The 20,154-nt window shown below is 39.0% G+C and overlaps 1 protein-coding gene across 5 annotated transcripts in view; it reads left to right on the forward strand.

The window, feature by feature from the left end:
• The window catches only part of TRPC4 (transient receptor potential cation channel subfamily C member 4), a 170,706-nt gene that overhangs the window by 122,126 nt on the left and 28,426 nt on the right, over window positions 1-20,154 (forward strand). For 4 of the 5 annotated variants that reach the window (XM_032496268.1, XM_032496266.1, XM_032496267.1 and 1 more), the window contains 2 exons: window positions 1,141-1,477; window positions 13,896-14,035. In XM_032496268.1, the coding sequence (XP_032352159.1) occupies window positions 1,141-1,477; window positions 13,896-14,035 (477 nt within the window). The remainder of the gene's footprint in view (window positions 1-1,140; window positions 1,478-13,895; window positions 14,036-20,154) is intronic. The other variant, XM_032496270.1, reaches the window with a different exon arrangement.

Below are 20,154 nucleotides of genomic sequence, written 5' to 3' on the forward strand. Positions count from 1 at the left end.
CCAGCCTCTGTTCCCTCTCTCCCGACCTGCCTTGCCTTCCCCTCTCTTCTCGGCTTATACGGATCTGCCCATGTTTAGTGTAGACCCACTGGGAAGCATTTTCGGACCATCCCATCTGGAAGAGAAAACTCCCTCTGAATTTATATAATGCTTAGCTGTCAGTCTCAGTGAGAAAGATAATGTGCAGGAAAAAATCCCAGATCAGGTAGCCATACACTTCATCATTTACTAGGTGTATCACCTTCTTGAATATATTTACACACTCTAGTAACTCTCTCTATCCTCGTCCTTAAAGTAGAATAAGTCTACACCCTCACAAAGGATAAAAATGATGTCATGTCCCTGAAATGTTTTGTATGTGGTAACTGATTATACTTGTAAGGTATTTGTTTTATTTCCCCCAAACTCAGCTCCGAGGATTCACACCCTGGTAACCCTAACACGCTTTCATGTGTGCTTGACTCATTGCCCCAATCCAATTAAAAGTACATTTACTTCTGGGGGGAAGTTACAGCTCAGTGGTAGGGTGGGTGCTTAGCACGCATGAGGTCCTGCGTTCAATCCCCAGTACCTCCATTAAATAAATAAATAAATGCATAAATAAGTAAACCAAATTACTCTGCAAAAAAACAGTACATTTACTTTTTCTGATAGAGACAGTAGTGTTTATCAGAGAAAATATCAAATATACACCAAGTATAAAAATGAAAAAAAGATAAATGTCATAACTGGAGAATAACCAGTAAACCAAGAAATAACCAGTCACATTTTTTTACATGAGTGTCATATATGCCACAATTCTTAGATATGTACGTATATGTGTGTATTGTTGCACAAGCTTTGTTCACTTACGGACACATCCTATGAATATTCTGTTCTCGGCTCTATTTTTGCTTCCTAAGGTGCAGCCCTAGTATTTTGACACCTGTCAAGACTGGATGAGCACATAGCACTTTGCCTGGGGTCTTAAAATGTTCCATAAATGGGCTTTATTCTCGGAACGACTTCAGGCACTTTATGATTGTTAAACACAGAACTCTTTAAAACAGAACTTCCGAGTTTACTGAGAAGTCTTTGTTTTTGTCGCTGAACTGGAGCCCCTGCGGGTAATGCTGACTCTCCCTGTTCCTCTCTCTGTAGTTTGTCGCTCAGCCCAACTGTCAACAGCTGCTGGCATCCCGCTGGTACGACGAATTCCCCGGCTGGAGGAGAAGACACTGGGCCGTGAAGATGGTGACGTGTTTCATAATAGGACTTCTTTTTCCTGTCTTCTCTGTGTGCTACCTTATAGCTCCCAAAAGCCCCCTTGGACTGTTCATCAGAAAGCCATTTATCAAGTTCATCTGCCACACAGCCTCCTATTTGACTTTTCTGTTCCTGCTGCTGCTTGCCTCTCAGCACATCGACAGGTCAGACTTGAACAGGCAAGGTCCACCACCAACCATCGTGGAGTGGATGATATTACCGTGGGTCCTGGGTAAATGTGATACTATAGAAAATATAATAAACACGTGTTGCTGCCATGGAATTGTGTTGCTCAGAAAAGAATAATCACTAACGTTTGGGACATAGGAATACTTAAAACAGAGTCTGACCATTATAGCTTCAAGACCTAATCCTCAAAGCTAAATAAATCCTTTCCAAGCTGCTGTAGACCTGCCCCCAGATGTGGCCTATGAAACGTAACCTTAGGTTTGAATGACTTCGGGTCCCATGAATGATTATCTGTTAGGTGTCTTTTGTTTGTTTGTTTGTTTGTTTGTTTTGTATGTTTGTCTTCAAAGCCTTTCAACATGTCTCATTAGCCATGTGTAAATAATTAGTCTAATTTTTTTTTGACAGATAGACCCTCTAAAAGACAAGCACAAATCACTCTGCAGAATTGGTGATTCCGTGCATAAAGTAACCGTAACCATTTTTTTAACTTAATCCATTTAAGTTTATCTTTGAAACTAGATATGAAATCAAAATAATAGGAAGTTAAACAGTAGGACATCCTCCAATCGCTCCATGTTCTTTTCATAGCAAGAAAATTGTTTTTGATCTGCAGCAAATCATGGTAAGGTAGAAAACCTCAAGGCAGCTGCTTAAAACCTTGGTCTCCTCTCCTCTTGTTATTGTAGCCAGAGTTAAAATTTACATTTGAATTATTCTCTCTTCTATCCTTCCGTGGTTTGCTGAGAAATCACATTTTCTCAATTTAGCCCATCATTTTAAACCTCTCTGGTACCATGTCCATCTCATCACTTACTAATTAGGAAACATGTGCCAGATTTCCTGATTCACAGTCGCAGAAGATCAGTTTGGGTTAATGGTCAAAACAGCCGGAGAGATGATAAAATGAGGAAAAGGCAGAAAAAAAGGGCAGTATCTGAATCTGAGATAGAGACACTTTTTAAAGATGATAAATTCTGTAAGTACTGACCATAAGAAAAGTTCATAGGAACAAGACTTGATATTTTATAAATAGTACTTAAAAAATAAAAACTTTCTCAAGTGAACTTTGAATCAGAGCACACTCTCACTAGTCTGAAATGCACAAAGCGTGATCCTGCTTAAATGAGAAGGGAGGCAGAGACAATCTGTACATGGCTTTTTGAATAAAATAAGTATGACCTAGCAATTGATATTAAACATAAAAATTCCCTGCCTGTTTCCATTTAGAGTGAATATCTCACATGAGGAATGTTCTTCATTGAGTTTTCTTCATAGACGATTTCTTGGGAACAATTCTTAAGGAGGCATTTTAAGGTTGAATTTCCCATCTTGGATAACTTACATTGAAAGTCTACAAATCCTGGTGTCCCAAATGAAATACAGACTATTTCATTTTGAAAAATGCTATAAATATAATACAGCATAAACAAATATAGCATTTTTGGTCTTTTCTTTATGTAGTCAATGAAAATAAGCAGCATACTTTCTATGTAGTAAGGTCAGTACAGGGCAATAGTAAAATAGAATTTTCTTTTAAATGAGAAAAAAAAAAGAAAATATCCCTTGCCTTTGTGAGGGTTAAATTTTATTAGAAGAAATGGGTAATAAACAATGAGATACGTGATTTGATATCAGAAAACGGTAAATAATGTTAAAAATAGAAGCTCCAAACCTTGAATAATTCATACAAGTACAACAGTCATTGGCTGCCTCCTACATGCAGAACTTGTAACAGAATCTTCCGTGAAAGTTGGCTAGAAGAAATCTTATCTAAATCACCGCTGAATGGTTAAATAAGGTATAAATTTAATTGTGAGAATTATAATTCCAGCCAAAAGAAATATCTGCTAAAGGCAACCTTTTCCGTAGATATCCTGACTTCAGTGAGTTAATTTATCTGGGAACGTTTTAGAATTTAAAAAATCCATATGAATGATCATCAGGCTTAAATGACAGAGAGTGAGGAAAAGAATGTTTCTATGTCAAGGAGATCTGTCAAAACAGTTACATTATCCATCAAGCCTGGCGGATTCTGAGTGCTTCAAGTCTAAGACGAGTTCTAAGTCCTTTGCTAGAGCCATGAGTATAAAGGGTATTCTATGTATTATTTGGCTATAGCAGAAAAAGCAATGGGTTTGAACCCATGCCCAAGTTCTACTGCTGCCAGACTGTTAAATTATAAGTGGTCACAATCTCTCAGGATTTTCTGTTTTCATCAATAAAATGAAAGAGTCAGTGATGACTTCTTAAGTCCCACTGGGTCCCCTTATCCTGTACTGGGGACCTAGTGCTATTAGCACAGAGAAAACTGGTCTTTGTGTTGGAGGGAAAGGGGATGGGTGAAGAGAGGAGGGCTGAAGACAACAGGATGGGAATCCTTTAACCTTTTACCAAAAGTGTAATAGACTCGAAAAGGCAAGGTCTGATTTGATGACTCTGCTAATGAACCTTCTCCATCGCCTCGCTTGGTCCTGCTGCCTGGTACAGTAAGTGACCATGCACTTTATGGTCCCTTCACGGACCATCTAGATTTAGGATAACAAGATGGACGACTTACAGAGAAGGGTGTGGCTTGCGTTTCCCACATCATGTTAATTTTCCCAAAGAAAGACTGAAGCTCTAACCATGGTTTTTTCTCAAGTGTTCTTGAACCAACCTAGATTTTCAACCCATGTCACCTCTGTGAGGTACTTGGTTTGTAAAGAAATACTTTTTTTCATTTTACTAAATTTCCTTTCCTTCCATTTTCAGATGTTTCCAAGACCTATGATACTACGATTTAAGAGAAATGATTACTTTGCTACCTCTCATTTTGTTTATCCTGACAAGACTTTCGCTTTACCTGTTTGATATATTTATGTCATTCATTTTCACTTTTTCTGAAGAGACAAGTTTTCTAACTTTAAAGCTGATCTTCTCAGATCGGTCCATTTCTCTGAGGAAGTATGGTTTTGCTTGTGAATTTCTACTTTGTATACTTTGCTGTGTTTCAGCAATAAGAATTTACTCAGCATTACTCAGATGGATCCAGATACTTTACGATTTAGTGCAGTGGCAGAAGAATGTTTCTATGTCATTTTCACCATCTTTCCTGTTGAAGTTCAACATCTTTTTGACTTTATCAATTGAAGTCTACTGAGTCTGGTATCTTTAGAAGAGAATCTTCAATGGTTCTTATATTCTTCTGCTGTGGTGTCATTGATAAATCGTAGCTCATCTCCTACAGGCCTTTTTGAATTGTTTTTCCTTCAGACTTTCTTGTAGTGAAGGTTATCAGCCCTTATTTTCTCCCATCAGACTGCCTCAAGAGAGCTTCTTGCAAATATTTGCTGTCGGTATTGACTTTAGCAAAGAAATTTAAAAGCCTCATTCAGAGATCAAGCCTAGGATTTTGGTCATCTTGAAATACACAGTTTTTTGTTTGTTTGTTTGTTTTTAAATTAAAGTATAGTTAGTTACAATGTGTCGATTTCTGGTGTACAGCATGTCCCAGTCATGCTTATATATACATATATTCATTTTCATATTTTTCATTAAAGGTTATTACAAGATATTGACTATAGTTTCCTGTGCTATACAGAAGAAATTTGTTTTTCGGCTATTTTTGTATATAGTGGTTAACATTTGCAAATCTCAAACTCCTAAATTTATTCCTTTTGACCCCTCTTCCCCCTAACCATAAGATTGTTTACTATGTCTGTGAGTCTGTTTCTGTTTTGTAGATGAGTTCATGGTGTCCTCTTTTTTCCCTTTTTTTGGATTTCACATATGAGATATACAGTTTAAAGCAACAGAGAAAACTAATCAGATAATTCAGTGAATTCTCTCAATAGGAAGGTAGATTGTAGACAGATAGGCACCAGTTTACCTCTCAGACTGTCAAATTACCCATTTGGATTAGAGTAAAAAGTAAAATAATAGCTTTACCTAGCATGCATATGGGCCTGATAACAGAGCTATACTTTTTTTTTTAATGGAGGTACTGGGGATCGACCCCAGGATCTCACACACGCTAAGCACATGGTCTGCCACTGAGTTATATCCTCCCCCCAGCACTGAGCTATTCCTGCCCCTTTACTTTTCAATTGTCTGGAAAGAGAATGTCCCTGGAAAGACAGAATGATGGATTAAAGGAATCCTGGAGCCAGATCAGAGACAAAATTACTTCTATTTTCTGTTGTGCCATGACCCTGAGGCTCTTTATTTAGGGTTTGATTTTAACATATAATCCTAAGGATACGAAAAGACTATAATATTCATGTGAGAAATTTCTTTGTACATAAAATGTACATGGAAACTAAATATGGCATGTTACATGTATAATGTGTTTTATGAGAATTCATCTAAATTATAGTAGAAGATTTATCTCAAATAGATGTCATTTCTTTCTGGAGATACTATGGAGTAAAATGTGGGGGAAAAAACTTTGGAATGCTAATTTTTAAGGCCTTCCCAAAACTAGTTTGGATTTTTCCACAGAATCCATTATAACTCAATTGTAAAAATCAAACTAATGTCATAGCTTATTCTCCTGCAAAAAAAAAAAAAAAAGTGTGCTGTATACAAGATATCAAAATGTAGACTTACCACTTAGCAAAAAGAAATTATGACATTGATAATATTTTTCACAAAAGAGGTAGAATGTTGATGAAAGCTATCATAGAATTAAAGCAGGAAGTACTTTTTTCCCAATGAGAAAACAAAATGACTGCCAAAGTGACTTGATATTACATGTGTGCTTAAGAATAGGCCACAATTACTTAGGATATAAATCTATGCACACTGAGCATGATGAAGAGAAGGGTGAACCGAGGAAAAGATGTGTCAGAGGAAGAGATCTGAGCTCTGTGAAAAATAGCTTTTAGTGAATTTCTAGGCGTAAATTAGGGTTTGCTCATAATATCCAGATTATACATCTTGCGTATCATACATACTTATTTAACAATTTTTCTGTAACAAATTTGGCTTCTCATTTCCCTGATTTATTTTATATTTTTATCTTTCAAAGGGTAGATATTAACAAATCTGAACATTTCCACAAGGCCTGCCAAATTGAAAATGTAAAATGAAAAATGATGATCACATTCGCATCTAGACGAGGACTCGGAGACAGACAATCCTATATATAGTCTTTCTTCCCGAGGACCATTTCTGCATCTTCTAAGATGCGTTAAGATCATATAGCTTCTGCTACTCATACTTTCAGCCTCACCCCCGAATAATCCATCTTCTCAAAGAGCCCCAAGAGGTACTTTTGAAATTATAAATAACAAGGCTATAGATTTTCCCCATTCTCCCCCTTGACAAGGTGCTTTAACCACCTCAGCAAATGAGCTCAAAAAAAAAAAAAATTTTTATATATATATATAATTAAACAACTACTACCGCCCATTGAAAAGGTGACTTGAAAAAAGACTTGGAAGAGTACTTTTTCATTGTTTTCCATCTACATAAATATCCAGTGTCTTAGTTCCCATGGAGAATTTTGAACAAAATAGAAATCCTATCAAAAGTCTAATACTACTGTGATAGAAAACTTTTACTTGATTTTTAAGTTATTACATTTAGGTCATAAGCAATCAGATGAGCTAGAATTCTCAAGTTCTACATTTTTTTATATCTTAATTTAAAACTAACATGGTATCTTTCCTTGGCCCAGTTTGAAAACATGTACTTCCTTAATTGCATACTGCTAATTTTTTTTTCTCTAAATGTTAAACTGATGGTATCAGAACTAGTAATTTAAAGGTTTTCGATGTCTTCAAACTAAGCATATTTAACCATTCACTGTTCCTTTAAGTCAGTGTTTCTTGAAGTGAAGAAATAATCACTGGATTTGTATGAAAAATTTAGCTTTTGAATTCTCCCCTTGGTTGATTGATTCAGAAATTTTAGAGGTCTTGAAGTGCTTTAGTATTTAGTTTAGATTGAGAAACAATTCTGGAAACCAAATTTTATGCTGATTTCATGTTTATTTCAGATTTCAGATTTAGGGTTTATTGAGAAATTGAGACTCATGAGACTCAGAAACCTGAAATGATTTTACTTCTTGCAATCACACTCCCCGACCATCCTTTATCAAATAGCTTTCCCCTGTTCCTTCAAGAGATATCTAATGGACATCATCAGTTTGCTGGGACTTTGAGTTATTAAAAAGTGGCTCCAGTGAATTTTACCATCAGTTTAAAGCTGTCCCTCCTCTTCTTACCAAAAGCCTGACACGTGGCTCAGAGGTCCTGGAAACATTCATCCTTTTGTTCATCCTTTAACCCCAGCACTGGAGTGGAAGAAGGGACACAGACTATTTCTGTTCTTGCCATTCCTTGGTTTCTGCAGGGAAAAGGGATGGCAGGAAAAGTTAAAGGGCTTTCCTTCACTGGCACCCTGGCCACAGCTCTTTCCTTGTTGTTTGTCTGCATCTCTGGCTAATCCTGAGTAGCCTCCTGATGCTCCTGATGGGTGCACAGGTGTTCTTTACATGGCCCTGTGTATCTGCAGGCTGCGTAGATCTCTGGGTCTGCGATTCAGCTCTGCCTGATTCCTTCCAGTCCCCGGACTCTTGTAACCAGCATTCGGCCTCTTTCGGAGCCCTGTGACCCTAGCAAGGCCAGGAGGGCGAGGTGGCTAAAGCCCAGCTTCTTGGATCGCAAAACCTTGCTACCTCAGATGGCAGGAGGTCAGGCGGCTGCCAGGTGTCCCACTGCCAAGTCCCGTCGTTTGTCTGCTTTTGCTGACGTGCTAGACCCAGAGAGACGAGCAAGCCAAGCTCCTGGGAAGATGCTCAGCAGGAACTGAGACGCCAGCTTCTCCTGCTGTAGACGTCACCCATCTTTACGGGGCACTTTCTGGGAGTCTCCCTCACTTGACTTAGGTGGCTGGTGAGGCCACCCTCATCTCTCCCTCTGCTGTTCCTAAGTAGCACCGACATGTCGTGCCCCGACCTCACAGCTTTCCTGCCACCTCCTCCCAGTGTTCTCTCCATATAGACCATGGGGTTGGAATGGCCGGTGGTTGATGACAGAAATGATACTCATACGTCTTATGAAGCCCTCGAGGGAAGAGGAGGCTGCAATTTTCTGTAGGCTGTCTTCAGAAAGTGGCTACTTGGGGCTCTTACCTGCATCTTCGGGTTTTAAGTAGACACAGACAATAGCATCTGCCCCTCAACTTACTGCCCCTTCTGGGGCCGACTTAACGTGTCTCTACTGAGGGAAATAACTGTGTTTAGATTTTTTTTTTTTTTTTTGAACAGAAGCAAAATTTTGACTAGAGACTACCTTTTTATTCCCTGACTGTGTGTGTGTTTGTGTGTGTGTGAGGGGGGGTGGCGGGAAGCCCTACACCAGAGAGGAACTGTTTTTCTTCTCTTTATCTTCATTGATTTGGTGCCACCACACGGAACTCCGTGTTCCATCAAGAGGCTTCCAAGGTCAGATCCCTTGATTAGCTTTGGTGCTGCCTTAACAGGCGCTTGGAGGCGCCGGAGGTGAAAAGGTGGCTCGCTGTTTGCTTGGGATTATTTATTCTTTGTGTGAGTACCGGCAGCAAGAAAGGAGAAGACCAGAGGTCTGTTTGCAGAATCACCCGTTTCTCACATGAAATCTGGCCATTAAATGCAGCATCTGAGGTCAGCCCGCTTCATCACGCACCCCCACGCCCCAGCCCAGGCAGCTTCACATGATTGATAGGCTGGAACAACACACTTCAACAGCCCTGATTAAAATGTTATGGGAAAGGTAGTAAAAACTTCCAGGCATCCACAAATATTTTTCAAAGGAAGTTCTCTGACTCATTGGCACTGTGATCTTTTTGTTGTTGGCCCCCAGTCTTACATCAAATGCTTGTAATTAAACCTCCCCCGCCAGGCTGAGAAGTCATGTCATCTGTTTATAAACAGCGGAGAACAGTTTTGAAATGTTCCCATTGTGGGAACGGCCCAAACAGTCTGTGACAGAAGCTCCCTCAAGCTTTGTTCTCTTCAGTCTCTTTCGTTACCACGAATAGTTCACTATGCGGATGCATTTTTCAGCCAGTTACTAGCGCCCCTTAGTTTTTCTAAAGCACCCCCTAGTGTTTCTTTGTAAATATCCGTGAATGTTGCCAGAATACAGGAAACATGGTACTTCACCAACATGCCCGTAACAAACAGAAGTCAGGGGTCATCAGACACGTACCAAGTGCTATAAAAAGTGACCCAAACTGCCCTCTGGAGTGATACTGTCACCTGGTGCTTTAAAAACAAGAGACCCCAAACCCCATCAGCCCATGAGCAAAACTGGTTGACAGCTCAGGTTAACACACTCATAGGCTGAGTCCTCAATTTCATCAGGAGCTCTGTTTTTTCCATACACGTGTGCCTTTTGAAAGTCAGAAGTAAGTAATTTTTTGTGTGATTCAGGAAGTCATATTTAATGTCTACTCTTTGAACGCCAAAGGAACTGTAATATATCCGAGTTCCGAGTTTTTGTTTTTCTCTTAGGAAACCTTAGTAGTCATCTAGTTCAAACTTCCAATGAAAATGTCACCTCCTTGAACCTGTGTGATAAGAACAGAGTCTGCTCAGATATTAAGGAGCTCCAGGTTAAATGTTGCTTTGTCCTGAGCTCATAACTGCTTCCTCATAACTCCTTCCTGATGGTTCCCATTTTGTCCTCTAAAGCAGTCAGCCTTGGTATCTTTATTCTTTTACATAATTACCCACAAAATATTTGAAGTTAACTATTTTGGTGACTGTTAATTAATCACATTTGGCTTTCCGGTTGGGTAGAAGCAAAAAACGAGAGAGAGAGAGAGAGAGGTGCAACTTATCAATAAAGGGAAAGAGAATATAAACCCTCTGGTTGGCTAGCAGATATTTAAATAGTTTTTATTTTAGAATACATACAAATTTTGAAAATACCAGATTCACAAATTCATAGAGTTGAAACAATCTTTAGAGGTCAGGCGGAACAGGTTTCCACTCATTGCTAGAATTTCTCTGTCGTCTGACTGATGGAAGATGCTCCAGGCTCTGGATTGGAATCTCAACCACACAGGGTGATCCATTCCAGCTCTGGAACAAACTCGTATTGCCAGGGAATCCCCCTTCCATGCCTTTCTATAACTTTCATATCAAAGATCCAAGTTCTGCTATCTGGGGCAGATAAAAGCAATTCTCTGCCCTCTGGAACAGGGAAGTTTTTGATCATTCATAGCAGCTATGGCGATAACTGGTTTTCATAAAATTTTGATAATCCAAACAGGAAGAATCAATATCTGGCTATTAATACCATTAAGGTAGAATTATACATCTAATATGACTCTATATACAGAATTCTGCTTATAATTAAAACTTTTTTTGAAATGAGATAACTGAACAGGATGAGATTGTCTAAGATCATGAAGCTGATTGCTAGTGGAGCTGAGCCTGGCACCTCGCTCACCTGACACAGTCTGTTCGTATCACTGTGCCTTCTGATAAAAGTTAACTTGAAATGCTTGTTTTCAATCAACAATTGCAATGCCCTCGTCTTCTAATCTCTGGGAACTGGCAGAGTTTAGAGCAAAACAAAACAAATACGTCATGCTGTGAAATCTCAGGAGTAAGAAAGTGTTGTCAAAGAGCCACTGCTGAAGGACACTGAGGTCCAATTCTGGCTTCTCCATTAACCAGGAGTATAGCTTCTGTCACATGGCCTTTTTGGTCCTTAGTTACCTTATGTAGGTTTTGTTTGTGTGCTGGATTCTGAGATGATACCCACATGCTGTAGGAAAAAGCACCACGAATGTGGAAGGGGACATTGTTTCCATACATGAACACTTTTCCGCATTAGATGATGTAAATTGTAAATTTCCCACAAGCTCTAAAATCTGTGCATGCATCCTCTCTTATTCAGATCTCATATACTTCTTCAATATGGAGACAGTGAACATTACACCTCCTCAATTATTCTCCAGACTTATCTGCACTCTCAAGAGAGATTTATTTATGAAAGAAAACTCAAAGGGGAAGCTAGGTTGTAAACACCAACTCTAGAATAAAGCGGTAACCTACAACAGACTTTAAAATGCACTCCATAATTAATTCAGCTGAAATCAGTCCTTGTCTGGGTTATTAATTTCAATGTAAGAAAATTTGAAAGTGAAACTTCATTAATAATGTTAAGCAACTATTGCTAGTTTTCACTAAATAATTATGGACCATAGAGTTGAATATGCTTTTACTTCTTCCAAGTTTTATTGTGAAAATCTTCAAGCACGTTTATTGGCAATATATCACAATGAATACTTTATTATATTCCTCTATTTTTAATCTACCCCTAAAACATAAACTTTTTTTGTTCACCTTCATTTATGAGAGATATTTGTGCTGTGTTTAAAATTCTGGGTTGACCTTTTTTTTTCTTTTCAGCACTTGAATGCGATCACTCTGTCCTGCATGGCTTCAGACAGTTTGATATCAGTCTTATATTTTTCGTTTGAATGCAATGTGTCTCTTATTTCCACTCCACCCCCAATCCCCACACCTTCAATATTTTTTATTTATTTTTTGAACAGTTTGAATATGGTGTATCATGGTGTGCATCTGCTCGTGTGTGTATTTTGTGAAGGTATTTATTCTGCCTGTGCAGAAGGCTAGACAGAAGCATATAGAGTTTATACCAGGAAATGCACATGCCTCATTTGCTAGGACATTAGTGCAGGAATTTGAGGCAATATTGCCAGGAACTGAGCTGGGTTTGAGTTTCATTGTTGCTGCAGTCAGTTTCAGCCTACCGTACTCTTCTGCTTAGAGTGGTGCTATGGACCACAGGTCTTTGTGCCCCCCAAATTCACACAATGAAATCTTGACCCACAAGGTGATGCTTTTTGGAGGTGGAGCCTTTGGGAGGCAATAGAGTCATGAGGGGGTGGCCCTCATGAATGGGATTAGCGCCCTTATGAGGACAGACCAGAGAGCTAGCTTGCTCTCTTCCTGCCAAGTGAGGAAACAAAGAGAGGTCAGCAGTCTGCAACAAGAAAGAGGGCTCTCGCTGGACCCTGACCCTGACACCCTGATCTTAGACTTGTAACCTCCAAAACAAAGAGAATTCAACTTCTGTTGTTTATCTGATGCTTTGTTATAGCAGCCTGAACTAAGACAGGTAGGAAAGAGGGGCCCAGGGCTGTTTCCTCTTCTCCCACTCGGCTAACGTGTTCTGCTCCTTGGAGGAGAGGTGCCTGGGTGGGACTTTGTGCCTCCCCGCCAGAACCAGCCTCTTGAGCAGTGGTGGGGTCTACGGAAAAGAGCTTACAAGTGAGTGGACACCCCCCTCCTGTCTGTGTCCCGGGGGTTCTAGCTTCTCACACTAGCGCGCACTCAGCCTTTAGAAGTCTGTTTAAGACGTTTGTTCTGAAATCACCTTATTCTCTTGTCTGGTGCCCGTGTGTCTCACCTGCACTCAGCCGCAGGTGAGCTGATGCTTTTTGCAGGAACCTGCTTTCCTTTGAAGTATAGGTTCCTTGGTTTCTCACCCCTCCAATGGGGTCATAAAAAGTTCTGATTCTATAGCTATGTGACTTTTGTCTTTTTTTTTTTTTTTTTTTTTTTTTGCTTCTGGTGTAAGACATGTGAAACTGCTACACACATTTGACATTTCAGACTGTCATATTAAAAGAGCCATTGTTTGCTTGCTTTAATGTGATTATAAGATCATATTTATCCTTTTAATATTTCCTGATTCTAGATATTTTGATCTCTTTCTCATCATTTGGCTCTAAAAATAGATTTATAAAATTTTAATTAGATTATGGAAATAGAATAATGATGTACAGTGACATTTGGTAAATACTTTCCGGAATTTGAAACTAAAATATTTCCTATTCGAAACATGACCATAATAAAGGAAAGGGATTTGTATTTTCCACAGATGTCACTTTAAAGCTATTATTAGATACAAGGTCTTTTAATGAAGTATCATGAATATTACGAGTCTTTTATCCAGAACTGAAATCAGATCTCTGAAGATGCTAATTGTTTACAAAAGCACAACAAAGTACTTTGCTTAATGGTATTGAGCCGGTTACATGAACTAGATGTGCTGTTTTTTCATAAATCTCTGAGTCATTTTGACTTTGGGGGAAAAATGTCTTAAAGTATCTGTTTACAAATCAATGTTATGATATTTTTCATGGGAAAAATATATAGGTATAGAGGGATTACAGTTTGATTCAAAATTGCACATTCTTATGAATTTGTCAAATGGAGAGAAGAAAGTGAAGTGGCCCCAAGATAATTCTCTACAAATTAACTAAGTGTTCTGAAAGTTTTAAAATCTGACTGGGACTCAATTATTACTACCTATTAAAAATAGATGTTGCATTTAGTGTGACTATATAGTTTCTCACAGCTCCGAGATTCTCTAATTCCTAATTGTATATCTCTGTTTTTAGTGATTTGATTGAAAATCACCCTTATATGAATCTTTCTATAATTACAGGTTTTATATGGGGAGAAATTAAACAAATGTGGGATGGTGGACTTCAAGATTACATCCATGATTGGTGGAATCTAATGGATTTTGTGATGAACTCCTTATATTTAGCAACAATCTCCTTGAAAATCGTTGCGTTTGTAAAGGTAACTACTGTTTATTTTGGGGGGAAATGAGTTCTGATAAGTATTGACATACCTTCCATTGCTATTATTTTTATTAACACTGTTACCCAGAGTGTTAGCTGTCTGTGAAATTTGTCAGCTCATGACTTTATCAATAGGAATAAAACATATAGATAATACAATTTATAGCCATAAAACCAATTTTAATAAACATTTAGAAGTTGTCACTCAATTTTGGAGGGATCTAAACTGAATGATGCCTCAAAATTATTCACGATAACTGCACTAGTTTCTAAACCTTTCCACTTCTAACGAAACTCTACCTCAAACATCGCTCGCATTTCAGTAACCAAAATCTATTTTTATCAGTTACAACTAACCGATGAAATTACATAGATCAAAATATTACTCTTTCAAAACATTGAAATTATTGTTTCAGTTTAAGCTAATGTCGTTTGATATAATTAGAGCAGAATATAATTTCTTTCTTCTCATCCCATTCAACATGACAGTGCCTGAAATCTCACACACCCGTCACTCCCCCACATTTTGTACAACATCAGTCTTATCCCAAATCACATAATTTACATAAAATGGTTTTGTTCTGCAATGACAGCTGGGGTTATTTTGTACTTTGGAGGATGTTTTTCAAACCTAAGTACTATCATCTCCTCCTTCCTGCCTTTCTTTCCCCCCTCTTTCCTTTTCTCTTTGTAAAAATTTTGTTTCTAAATGATTCGTGAATTAGTAAAAAAAAAAAAATAAAGAGCATTTAATGGGGGTGTACATGAATAATTCATGCACTCTAATGATCTGAACTGGAAAATGCTAATGTGTAAGTGAACTCTTATTCATTTAGTCTCGTTCTTAAACTCGTGGCTCCTGCCATGTTCAGCTATAACAGGGTCAAAATTGCCCAAAGTTGTCTCCCGAATTGTTCAGTTAAAATGTTTCCAGCACTTGCCAAAACATTAAGACCGAGCATTTTCTCCCAATTTCATGGAAAGCAAGCTGTGTTTTAAGAATGGAAAGACGTTCTGATCATTTTTCCTATCTGCATTAGGATGAATGGCCTGAGGACCTTATTAAGATGACAGAAGGTACCATGTGAACCTAGGAGGTTATGTATCTGCCTGGGAGATGGACAGTCTGTTTTTGAGTTTATATCTTTTAAGTGCATATCTCCTAAAACACAGACTCCTGTTCTCCAATCCCAGAAATTCTAAATCAGAAATCTTAGGGAGGGGCCTATATTTGCATTTCTTACAGATTCATCAGGTGATACTGATGTTGCTGGTCTAAGGAAGATACTTTGAATAGCCGCGGGCTGTCAGATTCTATTCTGCAGCTCAGAGAAGCATGGGGCTGATTCCAAAAGGAACCTCTCTCATACAATATTTATTCTAAGAAATATAATATTTTTATAAATTCCATTGATATGGTTTTACTTACAGTACAAATATATTTTTGTATATAAGAACTCTGTTATCTATTGGGTGCAGTTACATAAATTAATGGATACTTGCAGATTTTTTGCCTGGATGGTTTTAGATACTGGATTTGAATTTTCTCCAAATGTAAATTCTTCAAGTGCAACATCTATTTGAATATTAAAATATAAACGTTGTGCTTTATACTACACCAGGGGAAAATTTATGTTAAAAATTCAACTCACCCACCCCAAGGGATGAAGAGGAAAAGAGAAGAGGGGAAAAAAGAGAGATGGAAACGTACACAGAAATTACCTTAGATGACGATGATGGAGATAACACAGACTCTTCGGGAAATATGCAGTTTGTTGATGCACTTTTGTTGTAGGAGTTCAGCTAGGATTGTAAATATAATTTATGAGATGTTGTTTCTGAATGATTCGCTTGTGTGACTAAGGCTTGAGTTGCATGGGTAGTGCTAATGGCATGCACTTTAGAGCCTGGTTTCCTGGGCCCAGTACTTTCCTCCATCACTTGCTAGTGATGTGAACCTGGACCTGCTTCTTCACTCCTCTGTGCCTCTCCTGTAAAGTAAGGAAAGTAACAATGTCTCCCCGATGCTGTTGGCATAAGAAGTAAATGGATCAATACGTTTAAAGTGCCGGTTAGACAGTCAGTGTACAAGATTAATCCTTCTGTCTCTTTCACCCCTGTTCCTTCTCCTGCTTATACTGTGAGTCCGTTGGACTTGCCTCTTGGAAGGTCTTTATTGGGCCTCTTCATTTGCTTTATTTTAGTTGCGAAAGAGTCGGAGCTCTGAATTCACGCTCGCCTTTACTAGGTGCAACCTAGGTGAATTAGGGCAAGTGATTTAAAATAGGGCTCAATTGTACTATCTGCTCAGTGATGATGCTAGTCAAAAGAACACCTACTTTGGGAGTCTGTGATGTCACACTGATTTGTTGACTCACCCTTCCTTACCCTTTTTTTTGTGTGTGTTCTATCATTCCATTTTTCTTGCTCGTTTTTAATAAATTATAACTTACTATTTCAGGAAAAGGCACTTTATTAGTGTCCAAAAAGAGATTGCTATAAATAAGGCAAACCGTCATTATGTGAATCAATCAACAGGAACGTATGAGGTCACACTAAGATACCAGCTCTCCATCTGTTTGCTGAGAATGCAAAGATGCCTGAGCTTCAAAGCCCCCGCCCTTTAAGCAGTTCACAGAAAGGAAAGAGAAATGCACAGAAAGACCTTACAATGTGGTCAGGTCCCCAACAGGGGCTACGGCAGCATCAAGGAAGGAACCAAACTTTGCTGCATCATTCTGCAGTTATTTAGGGCAGAGTGAGTGGACATCTACCATGTACACGAACACACATGCGCTTTCATTCCAGGGAGAAAAGACACAGTGGGCAAGAGTCTGAGTGTGTAAAGGAAGTCAGCATCTCGGAGGGATGATCCAGGAAATGGGGGCAGGGAGAGGATGGAAGGACCTTCCATATCCTGTGATAGAATTTGGATTTTGCCCTTCGCATAAAGAGGAGCCATGAATGAGATTTAAACAGAGAATGAGTCAAATGATGATGAATGCCTGAAGCTGCTGGCAGGTAAAGACTTTCCTTAGCATGATGCAGACAGGATGACCAAGGAGTTCGATACAACTGGGATCCCTGTGGGGCTGCACGGGTTTTACCTTCCATCTGCAGGTGCATCAGCAGTAACACGAATCTCACCCTAGGTCTTTGTGGCCAAGCCATGGGTCCAGACCAAATGAACTGTCAGCCCTTACTGTAAAAACCCTTTCTTCCAGGGGGAGTACCTCTTAGAACAGGCCGAAGGGCCGTACTGGCTGATTTGGTTCATCCTCTTACAATTCACTCACCTGGAGTGGGTATTTTTTCTTTTCTTAAACATACAAAAGAGACCTTCTAACCAAAGCCATAGTTTGGGCTCTGATCCATGCGTGATATGGCTACTGCCTGTCCCACTGTCGTCCTACCAGTGTGATCTGGGGCAAGTTACTTAATCTCTGCCTCAATTTTTTTATTGGTAAAATGACACTAATAATCAAATCCCATAGGACGTGTGTGAAGATTACATTAATAAACACATTTAATGCCACGGGATAGCTCTTATCAGAAGCACTCGGTTGGTTTAAATTTTTCTTAAAATGCAATAATGTTACCTTGTGCAAAGAGAGCCCTGAAGTTTTGAGCCCTCAGTAATCTCCTCCTTCCACACAGGCTTTGTGGTCCCTCTTTAACTGCCTTGATTCACAGCTCATGGATTGTAGCTTCTTTTTGTTTGTTTTTAATTTGCTCTTTATGTTTGAAGGCGATGGTTTGTCAGTCATTCCCTCTTCTCAGCACCTATAAAATGTGAGTTAATCCAGGGCTTGTGGCTGCCTGGGCACACTTATAAAATGTTACTTCATCTGCATTAGGACTAGTTTTCCCCTAAATATTCCGCAGTCCCTTTCCATGTGTACAACTTGTCTTTTATATTTTTTATCTTCAGTTATTTGGAAGAAATGATTAAATTCATATGTCTTGGGCACTATGTAACATAACATGTAATATAAATAACATTTTCAAAAATCGAAATTACTATGAATAGGAACATTTTATTTTAATAGTCATGGTCGAATTTTTCATAGTACCATTCTTCTACATAGTTCTAAATATTTCTCATTGATCTCTCTTATTCTTATCAGCAGGAAAGAAGGCAGATGTGGTTTCCATTTCAGAAATGCTGTAATGGTAGTGTATTCTCCAAATTATGAAATTTTCTGAGTATTCTTTAGTTTTATGGCAGACAGCTGTAGATATTTAAACTAATTGTTTAATCTAGTATTATCTACCACAGGAGAAAATCATATGCCTTCTTATTGTCTCTCCCTACTTAATGATCTAACCAATTTGTAGAAAGGGAAAGGTTTTCACCTTATAAATCAGACATTAAAACCAGCCTACATTTTCTATTTAATTTCGTATGAAAATACTTTCAATTTGCATCAACTTAAGCTTTACTCATTTTGATTGATTCCTTGACCTTTATAAGTATGCATTATACCTATATTTTCCTATATTCAAGGAACTTAATAACCCAACATTATGATTGAATCCATCTTCCTCTCTTAACACTTCTGCTGATGTCTTCATGACCTGGATTCAACTTCCTCTTTGAGTCATCACTCTTCCCAAGCCCTCTGCATTCCAGCTGTATTAAGATACTCACATTTCTACAAACGGTCCATCTTTTCTAACAACCATGCTTTTGAATATGTCTGTGATTCTTCACCCTAGAACCTAAGCTTCTTGAGCTCCTATCACATATAAAACACTCTACTAGATGTCCAATATCAAAGATGCTTTAGACAAAGCGCCCTGCATGGAAATCTGACAAGTAATCCAAGGGTAAATATTCTATTTTGTAGGTCAGCAAAGGAGCAAGTGTCTTAAAAAGAATCGAAATAGAAATGAAGGCTTAAGGCAAGACCAAGCGTTTTACGTTAGAAAGTGAATCCTTGCGGGAAAGGAGAACAGGAAGGGATGGTCCTGAAAGGACTAGAGGTGGGTAAGGTCACTCTGGGTCTGTCTCTCTAACGTGGCACTACCTGCTCTGGTCAGCGGGGCCCCAGTGTCCACTCCGCTGTGGTCTAGAGTACTTCTCAAGGGGAGGATCAGCGTTCCTTATTTAATGTCCGCCTGCTTCACTGTACTGTCAGCCTGCAGGGCGTGAATTATATCTTGTTTGATCATGACTGTGAACCCTGAAGATAGTGTCTGACACCCAGTAGGGACTCAACACGTATTTGATAAATGAGTAACAGCTGAAGAATCAAAAGAATTAGAATTTAAACCCATTCTAGACAAAGGGCCCAGTATTCATAGAAGAGACATTTTGGTGAACATGTGAGGGTCATTTGGGAATTGTCGTACGTACCTAATTGGGTACAAGTGGCAGGTCAGTCTTGAAAGGAAGTCAAAACCCAGATTCCAGAAGCTTCATGGGATGTGCTGGGAAGTCAGAATTTCATCAGGAGGACATTGCAGTCACAGGAGAACATTAAGCAGGATATGTGATGGTCTGATTGGCCCTTTTAAAAGATGATACTGGAGGAAATGGACGATTGGTGAGATAAGGCTCAAGACAGGAAGAACAGTTACTGGGCTATTATCATTATTTCTGTGGGGAATAGAGGTGCTTGTTGTTAACAGAGAGGATACCCCTGTAGAAGGGAAAGCAACGTATATAAGATTTCAGTGTAAAGACTGGGGGTTTGAAAGGGAAGACTCCAGGATCAACCACAAATTCTGCCTTGGGGCATTTGCTGCCATTCATGGAGATCAGAAAGCATACCTTGAGGAGTTTGAGGATGAAAAGATGAGTTTCAATAATGCTGGCCTGTGAGTTTGAGACACTTGTGAAATATCCAAGAGGAAAAGTCAAGGGGCAGCAGAATACCAAATAGGGCTGTGGGGTGAGATGTCTGGGCTGGGTCGTGCAATTGGAAGTCATCAGCTTAATAACTGACAGTTGAAATCACAGGAAACATCCAGGGAGTGTAGACAGAATGAGAAGAGATGAATCTTGAGACTCGAACTCAACATTTAAGGGGAAAGTGAGGAAGAGGAACCTGCAAAGGACACTGACAAGAGTCATCACCATGGCTGCAGGCAAACAAGCAAAGACAAAATGGG

Source organism: Camelus ferus, chromosome 14, assembly GCF_009834535.1.
Source record: "Camelus ferus isolate YT-003-E chromosome 14, BCGSAC_Cfer_1.0, whole genome shotgun sequence".
NCBI classification, from domain to species: domain Eukaryota; kingdom Metazoa; phylum Chordata; class Mammalia; order Artiodactyla; family Camelidae; genus Camelus; species Camelus ferus.